The sequence below is a fragment of the Clarias gariepinus genome, chromosome 14 (assembly GCF_024256425.1).
Source record: "Clarias gariepinus isolate MV-2021 ecotype Netherlands chromosome 14, CGAR_prim_01v2, whole genome shotgun sequence".
Lineage (NCBI taxonomy): Eukaryota > Metazoa > Chordata > Actinopteri > Siluriformes > Clariidae > Clarias > Clarias gariepinus.
This window is the reverse complement of record NC_071113.1, coordinates 22,969,481-22,989,920: the sequence shown is the minus strand read 5'-3', so window position 1 is coordinate 22,989,920 and position 20,440 is coordinate 22,969,481. Positions and strand designations below refer to the sequence as shown.

Sequence of the window (20,440 nt, the reverse complement as noted above, 5' to 3'; positions counted from 1 at the left end):
TTTCACTGACCCTATACGATGTAGAATTTATACAGTCTTCACCGATATATAGTGTACTGACCCTACCATAGTAATAAAAAAAAAAAAAAAAAGCTTTTTTGGGGTCTGACAGGTGAAGAAGTGAAATCACACCTATGGATTTTCTGCCTTCATCATTCTTCGAATCAAGACTCTGGTTTTGCATCTTGGCCTGGTGTCAGGTTCAGAGGTCACAACATTTCCTTGTCTCTCCTCTCGAGCTGACCGGATCTTATCGACAGAAGACTCTACTTCTTCAAACTTGCCTGTGAGCTCACTCAGTCGCTGCTTTAAAGAGTTGAATTCTTTGTATAGATCACCAAGTGCTACAGACAGAGATCCAATCCTAGAGAGACAACATTACAGTGTCATATATCTGAAAGAAATTCAGCCAGTATAAATAAAAAATATATATCCGTAGAAATATTATAGATGTGTATGTAGTGCACTGCAGACAAGAGAACTGACCTCCCATAGTATGGTAACACAGTACTGTGGTCATTGAGAAGCAGATCTTTCACCTGAGTCACGATGGCATATTTCCAATTGTCTAGGACTAAAGTGAGATTTGCACACCCTCTGGCGTTCACCTTTACAGCTGCAATATGCCAGTCAAGGAGTTTACTTGTCAAGTCTGTTTTTAATCTTTTCTACCTACATGCATATATACAGTATATACACTATATATATATATATATATATATATATATATATATATATATATATATAAACACAGTCCAATGTACTACCAAAATTCCAAAATGAATTTTGCTCTAACATATATAAGAAATGCATATGAAAAGATAAAATCTCTGATTGTACCTTCAGCTCTGTAGTCCCACACAAAGTTTTTCTGTGCAGCTCCCAGTGAAAGCATAAAAAACACAAACGGCAAAATCTGCATTTTCTAGACACAAATAGAAAGTTCTAAATTAAGCCCAGCAAGCTCATACTGACCCTATAATAACTAAATGTAATTTAAAAAATAATACAAAAATACATTATATCATTATATATTTACTATCACATTTTAACTTAAAATGCAAACTATTATCACATATATCCATAAATCTCAAACGACAAAACAGTTGTATATAATCTTTAAACATAACCAACCACCACAAAAAGGTGCTTACCTCCATATAAGTACATTAAACAATTTCAAACAACTAGAAAGTGTAAAAACATATCCCAAGCACGATTCTTCTGCCATTTATATCTGTCTGTCAAGACTGTAAACCCACCCTTCACTTGAGTCACCATGAAGAGAGGGATGGAGTCATGTTTCAGCCTATCCTCAAGGCTAGATACATAAATTCACATTCTGCACTCAATTCAATGTCATTCTCACATACTACTCTATAAACTGCTTAAATAAAGTAATACATGTTATAGTAGAGTTAAGCACTTTACCCACATTGACTGAGCAAAATTAAAGCATATCTGTGATAAACCCCGGGAGCACAACATTAAGCTTTTAGTTATAAGAAACAAAAACAGAGGTTGACACTAAATCTATTCTCCACGATAAACGTGTGGTGTGCAGTCCGACATCAAAAGGACAGAAGACTATATATCTTACCTCCAAAGCAGCATTCCTGGACATCATGTGCAAGACATCTGGGGTTCAGGGGGAACCGATGGAAATAAACCTGGTCCGCATGCGAGGGTGCTTAAAAGTACAGACTCATCTCAGCAGGTTAACCAGTTTAAAACTGCTGTTTTATCCTGCTGTTATGTATGTGAGCTTTCTAACTTTAATTCCACATACGTCACGTTGTTTAAAGTTAATGCTGACACTGTTCACAAGGCTCTACTCTCAAAGATAAGTCTCTAGTTCTCTTTAAGTAAATATCTAATCTCTTAAATGCATGCACCTTTAAATAAAGGCATATTAGTAAGATACTTTTGTATGTTTCTGAAGAATTTCCACTTTTCTTACAGAAGACTGGGCTTTGATTTGCTTGGCAGTCATGGGGGTGCAGACGTCTGCGCTCTCATTGCCAGGCCCAAACCCAGATAAAACAGGGAGGGTTGCACAAGTACATCTAGTATAAAACGTGCAAAATTAAATATGCCACTCACATGATCTACGAAATGACCCTTGTCTGAGTATTTTTGTTACTTCTACTTCGCCACAAAAATATGATTGAAGAAAACATATAAATTTTTCATACAAGATAAGGCCTAAGTTTCTCTTTCAAATTAAACATCTAAAAATAAGCCAAAGAATAAAAGAAATAAATCTAAATTAACATAAAAAGAAATTTATATTGCATTTCTATGCTTTATTGCTTTCTATGTAGAAAGCAAGAATTCTGTGCGTAGTGTTTGCATGTTCTCCCCAGGCTTGGTAGGTTTCCTCCCATAGACCATAGATAGACATGTTGATTATGGTAACTGGTGTTTCCAGATGCCTGTAGTGTGCGAGTTAATGAGGCATCCCAGGGTATATCCAGGGTTAGGCTCCAGGTCCACCCATGACTTAGTACAGGATAAGCAGTAAAAACAGAGAGTGAGTGTGTTCATCCTGTTTTGAAAAGGTGCATTATTTCTTTAGCTGATTCTTTTTACCAAAAATAAAAGCAAAGTCTAGTAGTAGTATTTAAACCACCACAACCTCAACCTTATTGTTACTTGGGTTGATTAAGATAATACTGGTAATGCATTTAATAGTGACTCCCATTTATGAATATAATATTTGACTGGATGGAAATCAAACAGACAATTTTCAAAATAATCTGTTTTGCAAGTTTGCTTCCAAAATTATTATTTTTTTAAATCAAGAAAGTATGCCTCCTACTGATACCCAGGACACGAAAAAGAGATTACGAAAAGAGGGTAAGATGGTAAGTCAAAAATTGAGAACCCGACATTGAAAGACAGGTTAGTTCCAGTTGTTGTACACTGTATGAAAAATATTTTACTACACTGACAGTAAAGAAACCAGTCACTGGATTTATGGTATGCTGAAAAGTAACTAACTTAATATATAACTTAAAGAAGTCAAACACATGTGACTCCAACCCTCAAATGTGGCTAATAAAACCACACAACATCAAAGAATAAGAGCATGTAATGATTGAGAAAAACGCCTGTGCAACCTTTAATTGGGAGTCTGAATTAAAACTCAAGAACAAGCTGTTACAGTGAGTTGAAGAGTCCAATGATCCGGACAGTTGTTTCACGTGTGTTACAGTGTGCATTTCGTTTTTGTGAAAATCCACCAAGTGCTTATTCAGCTCAATATTTTTTTGGAAAACAGGATTGTATTAAATTCAATCAATATACATATAACTATGGTTCAAAAAGCAAAACAAAGTAAAATAAAAAGAGAAAAGCTTCACTGAAATTAAATAACAGTATCAGTATCAATCTGCATATTATTTACACAACACATCTCGAGGCTGTGAGAATTAAAGAGTAGGAGCAAAAATTTAATTCCAAAAAAAAAAAGAAAAACTAATTCGTTAAGTTTCATTAACGTCCAGAATGCAACAATGCTCTCAGCTTAGGCTGCACGGAGAAAGAAACCTTGACCAAGTGCTTTACCTAAATCCCAGCATGCCTTGTGGTCAATGCAAAGAGGCTACAGGAACAATTATTGTTAGCTTTGGACATGTAGCCTAGCACACCACTGGTATTCGCATAGCAACCCAGGACAGGCAGTGATGAATTGGGTGTTGTTCTGGTGGGGGTGGGGGGGTCTAAGAGGGAGGGGCATTGAGAACAGGTTGAAACCCACTCCTGCGTTGGTAAATTTTTTTAACTTCGGGGCAGGCTGCACATCTCGCAGTGCTCTGTACCCGGCTGGTTCATGAAGGTGCAGTGGAGGCAGGACCACATGGCAGAGGAGGATGCTGGAACAGACGGGCCACCCATGGCGTAGTCCAGAGAGCCTCCCTGTTGCCCTCCCACTGTGCCTATGACAAAAAGAGACAAAATGTAAAATAATGGGAACAGCAGGTCCCAATATGAGGTTATCTTTTTTAAAAATCCAAGCTTGATAAATTACCTATCAAACTTTATAATTCCAATTAAGTAAGACTCAACAACATCCAAGACAAGTTTAAACTTCTATCAATATCTTGGTCTCCCTTTTTTCAGTTAATGGTTTTGAACCTTACCCACAATACCATTCATCTACATGCTGACACTGACAATGACCCCAGTGAGAATTAGCCTTTGCTGCATCTCCACTAAAATTCCAGCTCACTCTTCACCACTGCAGCTTATTCTGGACCTTTAAATTCAATGTTTGTTGCCTCTTATAGTTCTTTGTTAGATTTCTCATTAATAAAAGTGAGAAAAGACACACGTACAATACTTTTAAAATTATTTTCCTCCCTTAAAAACATTGTACTGTGCTACTAATAAACCCAATACATTAAGTCAACTGAATGTACAGGCATATTCCAGAACTCAAATTGTACAAGAGTGGTCCTGGGAGCAATTATTTTGGCACATGAACTGGCCACCGCACTGCACACTGTAATTTACACTAAAGGCAGTCTTACAAAATTGGGTATAAATTAAAGAATATAAACAAGAAAAAAGCGAACCAACACAAATGAACATTTACGATTAATGGGCATTTATCGATATACACACATGAATTTTAAATGATTAAAAATTCCACCAAAACTGTTAAGAATAAATCAGAGATTTCCTTACTACAGAGCTGCTCGATTGTAGCCCACTGCTCAGATTTCTTCCAGGTTTGTGCCAGCTCTTCATTCGAAGTTTTCACAGCATCCAGTAACAACCCAATACTGTCCTGTTAATAGGAAAGAAATATAAAGCAAAGAAATAAGTAAGTAAAGAAGTTAGTAAACCTAGTGTAGCTGTGGTCCATGAAGGAAGCCAGATATTAAAAACGTAACACCACACAGCACAACGGTGTAGATTCCTCTACATCAAAAGCAAAGAACTTAATTCAATATCACAACATCAGCCTCTTTTTGGCAAATGGTCTACATTTAGCCTTGGTACAATGGTGCCATCTGCTGGACAAAGTATTTCCTAAGCAGCTAATTCTTGCTCACTCATCACCTATACTGCTTTATCATGTATACAGGGTGATTCTGGAGCCTATCCCAGGAGACTTAGGGCATGAGGCGGGTTTAACCCTGGACAGGGTGTGAACCCACTGCAGGGCCCATAAACACATCGGCCTGGCTTATTCTTTGGATTAATAAATATACTTAATGTTTGGTTGACTCACAGTTATTGCTAAGAGTTTTGCAATATACTTACTCGCAAAGGCATGACCTCATTAGTGACGAGGAAGAGCAGCAGATGAAAGTCAGAGACTATGTTCAGAAAGGATGCAGAGGAGCTCTGGGAGAGATACGTAGCTAAAGTATGGAAGTCCTGATATTCACAAACACAAAGAATAATATAACATGATTAGTAAAAACCCTGAGCTTAGCAAATTGTAAATGTGCTACATAACTTTGATTGGAAGATTGAATTCATTTAATTCGATTGGAAGATTTACATACTAAATATTACAATTAATTAACAATGTTAAAATATCTTTAATAAGAACAAAGTGTACTTCATGATGTGACATCTTGATTAACTTATCTCTATGCAAAGAAACTTTAAATGCCTAAAGACAAGTGATTGCAGACATTACTAAACTTCCCATTCCAGACTTAGTCCGACCTATACTGGTATTATAACCTCCACTCTACTGGGAAGATTTCGGTTTGTGGTGTGATGATCTGTGTATGAGAGAGTGAGGGAGGTCAGAAGGTCTGAATTATTTCAGTTCATCCCTGTGGTGTTTAATGGTATGGAGGTCTAGGGTCTGTTGCAGGACACTTGATTTTTTCCACTCTACACTACACTTGTCTTTATGGATTTCACTTTGAGCACAAGGGGGACTATTATACTGAAATAAGTCTGCACCATTTACCTCCAATGGAAAAAAAAAATTGTTAAAGCTACAAAGTGAAAAGACATCCTATACAACTGTGTCGTTTCCCACTTTGTTCTCAGATAGTGATGTGTCTAAAGGGTGTAAGTGGCTACCTGTGTTTCTCCAAGTGCATCTCTGTTCTCGATGGGGAAGCGGAACGTAGAGGAAAAGGTGAACACAGGGTCCTTAGGGAAAGTGGTGGTTATCTGTTCAAACACAGAACACATTTTTTAAAATAATTTTACAAAAACATAGAAAACAAACAGATACGACTATCCATATATACAGTGAAACTTCGGATTACGAGTAACACAGTTTACGAGTGTTCCACAAAATGAGCAAAGATTTTTAATAAATTTTGACTTGGAAAACGAGCATTACGAGCACCGAGTATCATGTATCACGCATGCACTTCTTGATTTTATGCCGAGCGTCACGTGATCACAAGTAAGCCAACGGTTTTTCTCTCTCTTGCGCAGCGGATAACCATCTCTGCCGCTGGGTCTTCGTGATCGTCTCTTACTGGTATAATCAACATCCGTGTGTGTGTGTGTGTTTTTCTTTCTCTTGCGCTACAGAATGTGTGTGTTTGTGTGTGCGCACGTAATTTGACACCGCGCTGGTTCACACACAAACACTCTGTCTCTCACCTTTACTGTGTCAGTGTTTAAGTGTGTGTGTTTTTCTTTCTCTTGCCCTGCAGAGTGTGTTATGTGTGTGCGCGTGCGCGTAATTTGACACCGTGCTGGTTCACACTCTCTCTCGCCTTTAATGTGTTTGTGCACATTGTGCACCGGCACAGTGTCAAATTACGCGTGCGCACACACATAACACACACGTAGCAGCGCAGGAGAGAGAAAAACACACACACAGCGCCTGTGCGCATAAATGAAAACACTTATCTGTCGGGATTTATTTTTACTTTTTTTAAGGTAACGTGCAGGGCAATTTGTTTTATTTTTACTTTATATTTTGTGTTAATTATTTTTTATGTTTTTTTTTGGGAGGAGGGCTGTGGAACCAATTATTTTAATTTCCATTATTTCTTATGGGAAAATGTGCTTCTATTTACAAGTGTTTTGGAATACGAGCCCGCTTCCAGGATGAATTATGCTCGTAATCCGGGGTTCCACTGTACTTAATACACTGTAAGCTTTGAAATAGAATTCAAATGGCATTTTATATAAATATATATAAGGAATTATATACCCAAGAAATCAACATCTTCAGCTCATCCTGATAATTAAACAAGCTGCAGATGGCATTTCAGACTTTGGAAGCTCTTCATTTTACAAGCACACGGTGATTTATAAATAGCCAAGTTTCTTAAAATCAAAGCCTTTTAAGTGAAAAATCTAGCTTGATGAGAACTAGGATAAAGGTCAAAAGTTCTTCATACTGAGTGATGATTTTTTTATAAAAACAGAGATCACACAATTAAACAGATCCTCAACTGCTTGATTAAGAAAATGCTACTTACATCGATAATTAGGTACTCCACTGGTAGAGGTCGGGCCAAGTATGTGATGTCATTGCCAAATTTGTCTTTATCCTGAATAAAGTAGATAAATATTAAGAAAAAAGGTAAGTATAAGAGCACAAAGAAATAACAGATCATAAAGCCTGAGTATCCAAGAAAGGAAGGGAAATCAATTTTCTAATGGTCTTGCAGCTTAACCTCTCCTGTCGTTTGTGGAGAGAGAGGAATATTTCATAATATGTAGAAAAAATAAATCATCTCCCCAGCTCATTTGTTATCCTGGTCAGGTCTGCATCAAGTTTAGAACAGTCAGATCTATTAGGTTGGCTTGTTGATTGAACCAAATAAATGGACAGCATTCTAAGGGCTTGATGGCCCCGTTTAAAAAGCTTTTATGATAAACTATCTCTCATCTGTGCAATGCCCTGTTACAATTTCAGAATAAAAGCAATCATTTACTATTCAAAAGCATGTCAGTGCCTGACAAGTCTCTTTCTGAAGTCACTTACATCAGACACTGCAGAGCAGCACAACTGCACTGGAATTTCAAACATGCTTTATCCTTTATTTTATTTACATTTAGGCATTTGGCAGACGCTCTTATCCAGAGTGACTTACATTTTTTATCTCAATACACATCTGAGCAGTTAAGGGTTAAGAGCCTTGCTCAAGAGCCCAACAGTGGCAACTTGGTGGGTGTGGGGTTTGAACCTGGGATCTTCCGAACCGTAGTCCAATGCCTTAACCACTGAGCTATCCCTGGCACATTTTATGTTCTGTCGTTGTACTAGTTTTGGGAAGGGTAAGAATTTTAAAGACTTAACCATGACTGAGTGCCAAAGAATGAATCAATATACTGTACCTGAATATGAATATGATGGGTTATTAAAAGTGATAAAACATAAAAGTGACACTAGATAACAGAAAAGGCGCTCTGTATATGTTTTAAACCATTAAAGCTTTCATATCGGAAGTGAAATCGTGCAAGGATGTACCTTATAGAAGACGTCAGGGACATACTGCTCACTGCTGGACTCTTTGGCATAGCCGAGTTCAGGAACGTCTCTGCAGGGCAGAAGGCACTCGTCCCTCACCAAGGCCATGCACTGATTAGATACTTGATATCCCTCAAAATGTACCTGGTTATCAGGACCACCTGCACGCACACATACAAATGTTTTAGACCTCGCCATACACATGTCAGGTTAGTTCTGTTATAGATTATAAAAATACAATATTAAACCACTTCATGTCCATGACTTATCTGATGCTTTTTATAACAACTAGTAGAGTGATAGCAAAAATGTGTTGGAGGCTCTGCAAGCTTTTTTGAGGTAAGCATTTAAAGCCGATGACTAAACATGGGGGGAAAATCTATTCAGGTCTGTATCGCTATTCTTTTCTAAGATAAATCATCCAGCTCCACAAGTATTTGATTAGTAATACATAAAAAATCTCCACTATAATCATACAAGTGGAGAGCTCTAAACAATTCACACACTGGCAGGAGTGAATTAGTGAATTATTTAGAAGAATTTTTTATTATTATATACAACACAGTTACTGATATAGATATATAGATATCTAAAAAAAAATTACAATACTGTAATTAGGGCTGGACGATTTTATCGATTCTGCGATATAAATCGATATTTTTTTTTGCCGCGAGTATCGATACATACGTCCCATTCAAATCCCCCGCGTTGTTTACCCCCGTTCGCGTTGCAGGAAGAGCGATTTGGTCAACCAGTCGCTAGTGTTGCTGTGGAGCAAGTTACCCGTACTAACTTTACACAGATGCAGATGTCTACCTATATTCAGAGAATGGCGGCGAATATAAATCCAGCACCTGCCTGCTTAAAAGCAGATGTGTGGGAGCACTTTGGTTTTAAAAAAAAGAAGAAAAGCAACGACTTGGATAAAAGCATAAGCTATGTGGCACTAACGTTAAATATTCCGGTGCTGTGTCGAAGTTGGTTCCCCCATCAGGATACCTTTTTTTTAGCCCCACCCCCGTGAAATCGGCACAGGGAACACGCATTTAGTAGAAGGCTCGTCCGCGAAGGGTTATGCGCGGACCACTGAGATTCTACGGAGCGCAGTAAAGGCCAAAACGGACAGTTAGCGTTTTTTTTATCCCTGACGAACTCGAGCCATCAGGATGCGTTTCCCTTGTTATCTTGGACATATTTAAAATGATGAACCTCGGCTGAGTCACTTGTAGGCTGTAAACATGTCAGTACATGCGTTGTATTGTTTATATTTAATCACTGGTATACACTACCCATGATTTATTTATTTATGCTATTTTATCAAGGGATTTTTTAAAAATACAGTATATATTTAATATAAATAAATGGACCACTACGAGTGCTGATTTCTTTCATATGCAGTTTGGGTTTATTTAAATAGATGTGACCTAGTGAATTGACATCACACGGATAAAATGCTAATTATCTCGCATAATAATAATAATTATTATAATAATAATAATTATTATTATTATTATTATTATTACTATTATTATTATTATTATTATTAATGTCTTGGGACTATCTGATGGGTCTCTATTTTGGCATTATGGTTTTGCTGAAAAGGCATATTTGATATGAAATATCGGACAAAATACTGACAAGTTTACAGCCTAAGGTCAAAGAAACTGTTCAGAACAGGCCACTTGCACTTTAACTCTCCATTGTTAATTGCAAATTGCAATGTTGCACTTTATTTACTTTTCAAAGGCTTGTAAGCTACAGTTTGCACTGTTTTAATAAATGGAACTAATTTTCTCAACACATCTTTGATTAATTTGATTTATTTTGCAAGCTGTCTGATGTTTTTTGAGTTTATTTTAATTAATTCAATCCAAGTAAATGAAACACTCACATGATGTCACCAAAATCACTCTGTCTCTTTTAAATTGATCAGAAAATGATGTAAGCGTATCGACTTATATCGAATCGTATCGAATTATATCGAATCGTATCGTTGGCTAAATATTGTGATATATATCGTATCGTGAGCTGAATATCGTGTATCGTATCGTATCGTGAGATTAGTGTATCGCTACAGCCCTAACTGTAATAGAATACTTTAAAATACATAAAAAGAAACAAGATGATATTTCTGACAGATATAAGATGATATTTCTGACAGAAATGCATCCTCAGTAAGAACCATACAATAATTACTAACCAGATTAGTAAACCTTGGTGATTAATTCGCCCTTCCTGCTTCATATGCATAAAGACTTGCACCTTAGAGATGTTCACTATTGTCATTGTAGGCAATAAGAAAATGTGATGAAAAATTAAATCATGCACCTGTTGCTACCACTGTGACAAATTTCGATCCAAAGTTGCCATCAGGAGAGAGTCGGCATGGATTAGCATTCTGGTTCTGGAAATGTCCGGCCGTGATGCACTCCTCAGCGCTTAAAAAGTACGAGTCCTGCACAACAAATACATAAAAAAAGGAAAATGAGTCACTTTTATGGGTTAATGGTGAAGCATCTCTATACACGGTTTTGTTTAGACAGGCAATTTGTCTTACCTTGTTTCTACTGTAACGTACTGTGCCTATTCTTGTATCCTCCGATAGCAGGTCTGTGAAGATCCACCCCACCTGGGAGCATACAAAAATAATAACCTTCTAGTTCACTCTTGCCTTAATCCACTTTATATCATACACTCAGAAAGCAAAATAAATAACATTCTAACAAGCATACTAACAGAAATGTTAAAAAAAAAAGAAAATCCAGATAGAGCAAAGGAGTTACCTTGCAGAGGCCAAGTTTAGCAGCAATCTCCTCCACTGCTGAAGCTCTGGGGTCATCAATGAGCTCCAGGCTGTTTTGAGTGGCAATCTGATACCAAACACACAAGAAACATTTACCATAGGTATCTAATTGTAAATAAGGTTAAAATGTGCCAAATCTGTTCATGTGAAATATGAATCTAATAATATGCTGGTGTTTTTTGATCGAACCGTTCCATACTAATCATTCTATGCTGATGTAATAACCTCCACTCTACTAGAAAAAGGCTTTCCACTAGATTTTGGAGCATTCTACCACAGGAGCAGTAGTGAGATCTAATACTGCGGTCACATAGTCAGGAACCAGGTCATCCCAAGTGTGTCCAGTTGGGTTGAGGTCAGGGCTCTGTTAACTGTCACTCGAGTTCTTCTGTTTTAAAATTGACAAATTATTATCTTCAAGGAGCTTTCTTTGTATATGAGGAAACTGAAATGCTGAAACAAGTTTGGGCTTTTTAGTTTGCTTAGTAGCTACATTATACAAAGACATTCTTTACAAATGCGTGCTGGCGGAACAGTATGGGGAAGAACGACAGGTGTCCGCATATTTTGGATCCTTTAGTGTGTTTAAATTTGCTCTTTTTTTATCTTCTTCTTACTAATAACAGTTGTTTCTGTTCATTATTATTTTCATTTGTTCACGCCCTTTGTGATTCAAACGTAACATCATGCCAGCACCTTAAATAAGTACAGGAGTCTTTAAGTCATGAGGTAAATAAAGACGCAAAACTGATTTACAGAAGACTTCAAACACAGTACAATTACGAGACGAAGCAAAACATTTAAATGGTGTAAACGTTTAAGCTGTGACAGACAGAGGCATTATGTGCTTGCATCATGCTACCTAACTAAAAACTTTAACCCTAATTTTAAACATTTTCCATCAAAAAAAGTTCACCTGTGGTGGTTCGTAAATGGCGGCCACCTCAGCGCGGATTCCCAGTGGAATGTCTTTATGTTCTGTGTAACGGCCATACAGGTAGCCCATCCGCTGACTTCCTGTCTTTCTCCAAAAGTCCAAGAAACGGTCTGCAATGGTGTGGTTCTCAAACATGATGTTATCCACGTGTCGGTATTTCTGTAACGGAAACCAGCTTTTCCTTAGTTTTATACTCATTATAGGACAACCGAGATGCAGAACAATTTACTCTATTAGCCAAAAGTTTCAATCACAAAAGAAATTATGACCAACAGCATCCTACTTATATTGTTCCTTTAAGCCCTTATAGCTTGAAAGTACCTGTCTGTTTAGTGTGATAGCACTGGGCTGGCACTTGGTGCAGATGCCCTCAGGCCAGGGCAAATGGCCCTCGCAGCCTGACTTGATCTTACAACTGATGTTCTCCAATGCTGCAAACTTTCCTCTGAGGAGGAAGAGAGATAAAAAAAAACATGCAGTAGTTTTTACGTGGTGCATGCACAAAGAAATAAACAAGCAGACAGACAGAACACATCAAGATGGAATTTGAAATTTTTGTCTATCACTCATCTTACACCCCTCCCCCGCCAATTATTTTTTCGCTGATATCTTAATATCCAGACAAGCCAAGTTTACAGTTTTATTATATGTATAAATGATGCACAGCCAACCTTAAAAAAAACTTTGCCCCAGGTAGTGTGTAGAGTAAAGAATGTTTAAAGCAAAACTTCCTGGGGTGTGAGCTACCCATATTTTCACTCGTTAAGTCAAAACCCTGTAAAGAAGCTCACTTGTCTGCTCCTCCTGTCAGTTTGCGAATGTAGGCGTGGAACGACATGTGTTTGACAGGCGGGTCAAGATGATTCAGGTAGTCTTCGTCGAAAGGCTGTCACAGATGAAAAAAATTATAATAAATAAATAAAAGAAGAAGAAAAAGTATTTTTAACACAGAAATTAAGTTTTTTCGCCCACAGTGACTCGAGTATGAAATATGAAAAAAAGCATTTGGGGGGGAAAAAATATTTTCATATTCATGTTCTTACCTCTAAAGGTACACAGTGAACACATTTCCCCATGGGACCATGCCGGCATCTAAAAATACACACATGTGCATAGAGTTTACAGCACTGAGAGAAACCCATTATGTACTACAGACAAACTGAGCACACATGCAAGCACTGAGAAAATCTAGATTATATATATATATATATATATATATAGGCTCACAGCTGGGGATCTCGGTTTCTGTATATCTTGCCATCCTGCTTGGCCAGATACTGATCAATCTCATCCTCTTGGATTTGAGGTCCTGAGTGTGAACGAGACATGGAGGATGAGGAAGAAGAAGACAGAGAGGAGGAGGAGTGAGGCTGTGCTGTGTCCATGTTCTCACTGGAGGAACCAGCTGATGATGGGAAAAGAAAGAGCATGTCTCCATGCCTAGACAAAAAGATAGAAAAGTAGACAGAATGAATACACACACTAAACAGTAAAAACATTATTTTTGTTGCAGTAAAATATTAGATAAAAAAGTATAAATATTAATTACAATCTTTAAGCTAACAAAACCTATGAAACTATATGATTAATTATTTTATTCTGTGCACAATAAATGCACTGTGTGTAATTGTGCAAATGCACATGTACAACCCAGCCTTAGTTAGCAGTAACCTTAGCTTAAAACTGGGCAGATCTTCAATCTTATCTAGTATTCGTGTGTAAATCAATACTGATGGTTCATGATGTGTTCAGGACGTACAGACTTACTTGATTTTAAGCAGACTAAGTGTCTTGTTCTGAGAGATAATCTCGCCGGTCTTGTTGCGGTTCAGGTAGACCGAAAACCCATTCGAGCTGAAGCCAAACTCTTTAGCAACCTTTTAAAAAGAAAAAAAAAGAAAATGTTGTCTATCCTGTTTGTTCATTTATTAGAACAGAGAAAATAAAACTGCCCTGTCTGGTTTATCAAATGCAAAATGCCAAATTATCACTATTTATTTGTGGAAAGCAGGATATAAAGGCTGTTCTTGCTTAACAGAGTGAAAAAAGAAAGAACAAATGAAAAAAAGAACACAGAGAACAAAAAGAGGCTCCAGCAGCTTGGCAATAATCCCTGCACTGCAGCCTACTCAGCACAACTCACAGACTCACTATGGAGGAATTACAACAGATATTATGAGATAACATTGCTCTGATAGCTCAGATAACTTAATATTAAAAAACAAAACAAAAAGGTCAGACACCAGAAGGTGACCGCTTAAAGTCTAAAAGAATCTCAAGTGCGCATTAAATTAACATTTTCAGGATGATCACTAATTAAATTTTTCACTGTACAAAGTTAGATCCAAGATTAGCCACAAATTCAAGTCAGAGAATGGCACATTAAAGGATCAATTGTAATGCAGTTGTGTGTGAAATCTAATAGAGAACAGAGACTTGTGAGCTCGGTGCACTTAACAAAAAATGGATGATGAGAATATTTACTCTCAGTGTTACTAAGCATGCAGGAAAAATAAAGGCATAGTTCAGAATGATGATAACATTTGTGCAAACGACTTCATATCCCTCGTTTGCCTGTCATATTTTTTCACATCACCATGTGGGTTAATTTATTTCCCTGATTGTAGTTTGTGAGCAGGGCAGGGGACTGACAGGGAAGGTCCCTCATTCAGAACTATGAGATGGGGAGGGAGGGGTTAGTGGACATCACCACAGGATTACTCCAGGGGGACATTTAATTTAAAATTGCAAAATTTGCAACCCCAGTATTGATAAACTGTACAGTATATATCACCTGTTTAAACAATGTCAGGGCTCATAAGGTTACAACAGAGTTTTAAAAAAATTATTAGTAAAAAGGACGTAACAAATTTAGAGTAGCAGCAACATGCAAAGGAGAAGGAAGGATTTGGAAGTAAAACAAAAAAACTACACTACAGTAATCTGGTTATAGAAAACGGTTTTCTGTATCGCAATGATGTCGTTTCATAGAACGTATTGGGGACTTTAGGTGATGCAAGACTGAGAGGGCGGCTTTAGCTAAGACTTCTCCGCATCCAGGCCTGCTGTGCGTCACTCACCCCGTCTCCAGCTGTACTGAAATAACAGAACGTGATCCCAGTATTGATCTGCAGATTCGCTCCCTCTCTCCACATGAATCTTTAATTTGACACTGCAGAGCTGCTGCTTCTTCTTCTGAGATGCATTTATTTACACAAATACAAGAACTCAAAAATCTAGCAATATTGGGTTGATTATAATAAGCTCATGCTGTCACAGAGAGAAAGCAGCATGCAACTGCATGTATCTGACAATTCCCGCTGGTTGCTTTTTGCTCTAACATCTCCTAATCTATCCCAAAACATCTTCTAAACCAGTTATATACAATGACATTTAATTAGATAAAGCCGTCACTGAGAAGACAAAGATGAACTGTGGAGGCCTACTGCATTTTTTCAGAGCAGTACACTTGTTGTCTCAAACAACAGCTGCTCTGTAATATGATCGCTGCGGTGAGCAAATCCTCTCTGTTAGCAAGTCTCGCTGGAAGCGTGCGGGACATAACAGCCTGCCATAAAGCTGTCCCTTGCTAAGTATTTATGTGATCCGACCATGCACAGCTCGGAAAGCAAAACTGAGTTCTCATCAATAAATCAGCCACTATGAGCAGAATAAGCAAAGCTGTCTGAGAGCTGCTGGAAATGTCAAGAGACCTGTCCTCATAGCATTTGTATTACAATAGGACTGTAAAACGATATCTGATCCAGTTCTGGACAAATACACATGGTCCTCAATAAACGTGCAGACGATAAGTAAAATGTCCAAGTGTCTCTTTAGAATCTGTAAACATTAATCAACAGTTTGGCTGCTTAATAAATAGTGCATAATGACCCATTATGCTCTTGTTCAGTCTGTCAACACCACTGTCTTATTGCCCTATCTGCTCATAGTGGCTGATTTATTGATCTCTGGTCCGATTCCTGAGTGATGCTGTAACCTCTCGCAGCTGGAGGTCATGAGAGAGCTGATTGGCCGAGCTCTCTCAGAGGGGAGAGGTGAGCTCACGCAAGCGGAAGGAGCGGATAGCGCTGTCCTCCGAATGTGTTACAATGACCCCCAACAGTGTGTGAGCGAGCAGTTCGAAAAGATGCCGTCACGTGGTTTAAAGAAAATCTTCGTCCCTCCCGACAAAGTGGTAGTAGCCTTAATGTGGGAGCCCCCTCGTGACGGGGAAGAATTAGACACGACTAAATTAAGGAGAAAATCTTGAGGGAAAAAAAAACAAAACAAAAAAAACACACTGTCTTATTTATCATACAGAGTCGTAATTTTATGGATTCCATAGGGGCGAGCACTGAAATTCAAAATGAGTACATTTGTGTGTTCAAGATTTAGTGTGCTTCATACCTTCTTCAGAAAAGCTGCAGCAGTCTCACGCTTGGTTGAAGAGATTTTTTTCATCCCCTCTGGAGACTGGACACGAATGATCTGAAAGCAAACAAACATAAAAATAAAAGTTATGAATAGGGTCAACCTGTCGTGTAGTTTCACATTTATTTTGGACAGAAATACTCTCGAACCAACGTTCAGCAAAGGTTCTCTGAGCTGCTGGTGTAACCGCACATGTTTACCGGGTTTTCTCTAACTGCGAATCGGCACATCCTGCATCACAGGTAACTCTGATGACTATTGTGTAGGGAAGGGAATTACATCACCAGGGCCAACCTGATATGATACGATATTATCACGATACCTAGGTGTCAATTCGTTCTGTTTTGCGATTCTATAAGCATCATAATTTTTTTTTATATCCTCATACATAATTTTTTTTTTTTTTGGAATTTATTACAATTTTCAACAAAATTTGTTTATATTTTGTACTAAACTGTACTGTGCTGTGCTGCCTGAAAGTGTGAGAATAGTTTAGAGCACACCACCTGTAGGATTATACAAGAAAAGCAAGATTTTACCATCTAAAACAAATAAGTATCATTAAAAAATATATTTTGGAGCCAGCGTAGTAACACATGAATTGCTACACAAAGAAATCACAATACATTACTGAATAAATTTTCTTCCTACAACTTCTACTATCTTGCATCAAACTAACTGAAGAAAACACTTTGATATTTGAAACTGAATTTTGCCGTGTCACTACCCTACCCTTGACTGATTTTCCTTATTTCATCAAAAGCATTCTAAACTCCCCTCAGGCTAAGAGCTGTCAAAAAAGTACAAAGAAGTCATGTTTTATAGATTGAATTATACATGCTAATTCAGTCATTATACATTTATTATAATAATAAGATTATATGTTTATCATTATTATGTTGTAATTCATGGTTAAAAGCTGACTAATGTATATGTTAACAATGTATCTTTTAAAATGGGACGGAAATTGGAGAATGCAAATATTACAAACAAGCACATTTTTAGCTATTAAAAATACTTTTATTTTACAAATCTTAAAATGATAAAAACATTAATATAACACTATACTGCAAACCGTACTTTTTTTTGGAAATTACTATTTAATGTAGAGTGAATCAATATATCTATTGATCTGGGTGGGCAAACCTTTAAACAGTGTTTAAAAATATATCAGATCAGATACAACCCCCCGGTTTTAGTTTTACAGCAAATTTATATTAAATGTACAGTAAGTCTTGTTGCTTTATTAATTAAAATGCAGACATCAATCTTGCAGACTTACAGATCTGATTGTCTGTATCTGTACCAAAGTTAGTAGTGAACAGGATTTAATTAGACTGGATTCTGTCCCTTACCCAAAGCATCTACAGCCCAAGCTGGTAAGAGGATCGGAAGAAATCTGAATCACATATACAAAATGTGGAAAATGGTGGAAAAGCAACAAGACATGATATTTCGCATGAGGTGTAAAATGAACACACTGCACACATTATGGCAACTGACAGACAGCCTTAACCATCTCTATCATTATACAGTACATCTGAGAATTTAAATCCGTGACCTTTTGACCAGTAGTCAGGCACCTTAACCACTAAGCTACCCCCTGCCCTCACCATATTGGTGCAGTAAGTAAGATTAGTCCATTTTTTTTAAAAGTACAATTAGTTTTTGGATAATTAGAGGATTCCTCTTTTCCCCCTAAACCACGCCCACTTCTTAATCCCCACCCATGCTCTCGAAGCCCCGCCCTCAGACTCTCTGACAGCCCGCTGAGCAGACTGTGTACAAAATGACTGACAGGAGGTCCAGCCAAACACAAACAAGCATTACAGAGCAGAAAACAGTTTCCTAAACAGGTTTTCTCAGCCGCTTAATTCATTTTTGCAAAACGATTCGACAAACCATTACTTTAATAATGCTTTAATATTTTTTAGATTATTTATGAGTAAGAACTTCACAAATAATCATTAATTAGACCGTTAAGTAAATGCAAACTGAACAGTCGTGGTTAAAGTAGAACACAAAACCCGTATTTTCTAGCTAAATTAACTTTTAAAGTATAAGATGTTAAACCTGTTACTAATCGATAACATTTAGTAACCAGTAATTAAATGTCCCATTGTTTAGCAGCTGAAGTGGAAAGGAGCTTCTTTCTCACACAGCCGATTCCTCTAAGCCTGAGCTCATAAACACATCAATCTCAGGCTTTTTCACACAGCTAAGCGTGTCCACTCTTTACTAATCCCCACACTGCGTGCCCCTTTACCCCTGCTCCTGTACTCCTACCCCTTATCTCATACAGGCCCTGAGACTTCTGACCGTTAGCTTGCTAATCACTTAGCATCACGCTAACATTTCTGCTGCCTCATCACCCGGAATAAACTGCACAATTCACTTCCTTATGCTTCCCCCCGAATGACCAGAAGCTATTCAAACCTGCACAAATAGATACTTACGATGTTTTCCGACATGATTGCTCGGGCCTGGGATCCCGGAACCTGAACTCAGATAACAATATTAGCGTTTACAGTACCGGCTAGAGATGTTACAGTCTGTGCGAAACTCAACTCCATAACTCTGCGCTGTGTGTGAAAACGGCTACAGGGTAACAGAAACTTCCGGTGCCTTATTTGTTTTCCCAACAGTTTTTAGGCAAGCCCCGCCCTCTATGCTATTATTGGGTAATAGTTCATATTTAAACAAACATACGTTGCTCATTGGACCAAAAAGCTCAAGAATGCTCCTTCAACCAATTGTAATGCAGAAGGTGGGTCACTGTGACAGTCGTCTCTCTTAGAGATGCGGGAATACGAGTGGGATTTAGTACTATGTATTTGTGACCGCTGCCGGAAGTATGTCGTTTTCAAAATTAAAGCTTTCTTAAAATCTAATACTGAGATAAAAGAGAAAAAAAAATCTTGTCCTTTTAAACTATTAATATAAAATATTTTTGTTAATAAATAAAAACAAATTAATAATTAATTATTGAATTCAGGTGTTTTAATCAGGCTACTTATCCCCAGTAAAAGGCAATCTTAATGCTTCAGCATAGCTAGATATTGTATTATGCACAATGCTATTAAACTCTCATTTAATTATAAAAAAAATCAATGCAGCACCTTTCAATAGCATTTTATTAGGATAAAAACCGGCTTCAAATTATTATAAAAATACATGCTTGTGACTTACCCAAAAAAACAGTAAAGTAACATTAAACATTAACATTAAACATTAGTCAAAGTCAAATTCAACTTTATTGTTAATTCTGCTACATGTACGGTGCATACATCTAGAGAATAGAAATTACGTTACTCTTAATCCTCCTTACAACTTATTAACTATTTACTATAAATAAATTAATAAACTGGCTAAAAATTCCTACCTGACTGCGTTCACACACATCTGGCGGCGTTTTATATATAACAGTAGTTTGTTTGTTTTTCTCGCTTGTTTGCGTATTTGTTTGGGCAGCAGGCAGCAGGCGGTGCATGGCTGGCCGGTGGTGGTGTTTTTAACAGGTTTTTACATGCGATTATCAGCCTTTATGTCATGCTCTGGTCATGTCATAGGTGATTATCAGCTTTCATGTCATACTGTGGGCATGTTACAGGCGTACCTCACTGACTGTAATGGTAGCAGCGTCATCATCAACTTTTACGTCATACTGTGATCGTGTCACAGGTGTTCCTCACGGAATGAAACAGTAGGCATCGTTGTCTGCTGCGAAAACGTGTTCATTGGGCCAAGCGCATGGCTACTGAAACCCCGGATCAGACTGCATTAGCGTCCACAGCGGCGGCGTACTGTTTATGACAGGCAAAAGTGAATTGACCTCATTTACGCAGTCACA

The 20,440-nt window shown here is 37.6% G+C and overlaps 1 protein-coding gene across 2 annotated transcripts; it reads right to left on the bottom strand.

Moving 5' to 3' along the window:
• Nucleotides 1-3,100: 3,100 nt before the first annotated feature.
• Nucleotides 3,101-20,079, bottom strand: nploc4 (NPL4 homolog, ubiquitin recognition factor). Of its 2 annotated transcripts, none has more exons than XM_053512283.1 (17): nt 19,973-20,079; nt 16,567-16,647; nt 13,927-14,036; nt 13,387-13,599; nt 13,203-13,251; nt 12,951-13,045; nt 12,481-12,604; nt 12,139-12,318; nt 11,203-11,289; nt 10,977-11,048; nt 10,748-10,874; nt 8,420-8,580; nt 7,425-7,496; nt 6,058-6,150; nt 5,275-5,391; nt 4,693-4,795; nt 3,101-3,941 (listed from the first exon to the last, which is right to left on the bottom strand). In XM_053512283.1, exons 2-17 carry the CDS (start codon nt 16,618-16,620, stop codon nt 3,784-3,786), a joined length of 1,815 nt encoding a protein of 604 aa, XP_053368258.1. In that variant the 5' UTR covers nt 16,621-16,647; nt 19,973-20,079; the 3' UTR covers nt 3,101-3,783. The 2 variants fall into 2 exon arrangements, with proteins under 2 accessions (XP_053368258.1, XP_053368257.1); XM_053512282.1 differs by lacking the exon at nt 19,973-20,079 and adding an exon at nt 19,047-19,186.
• Between the last annotated feature and the right edge of the window lie 361 nt (nt 20,080-20,440).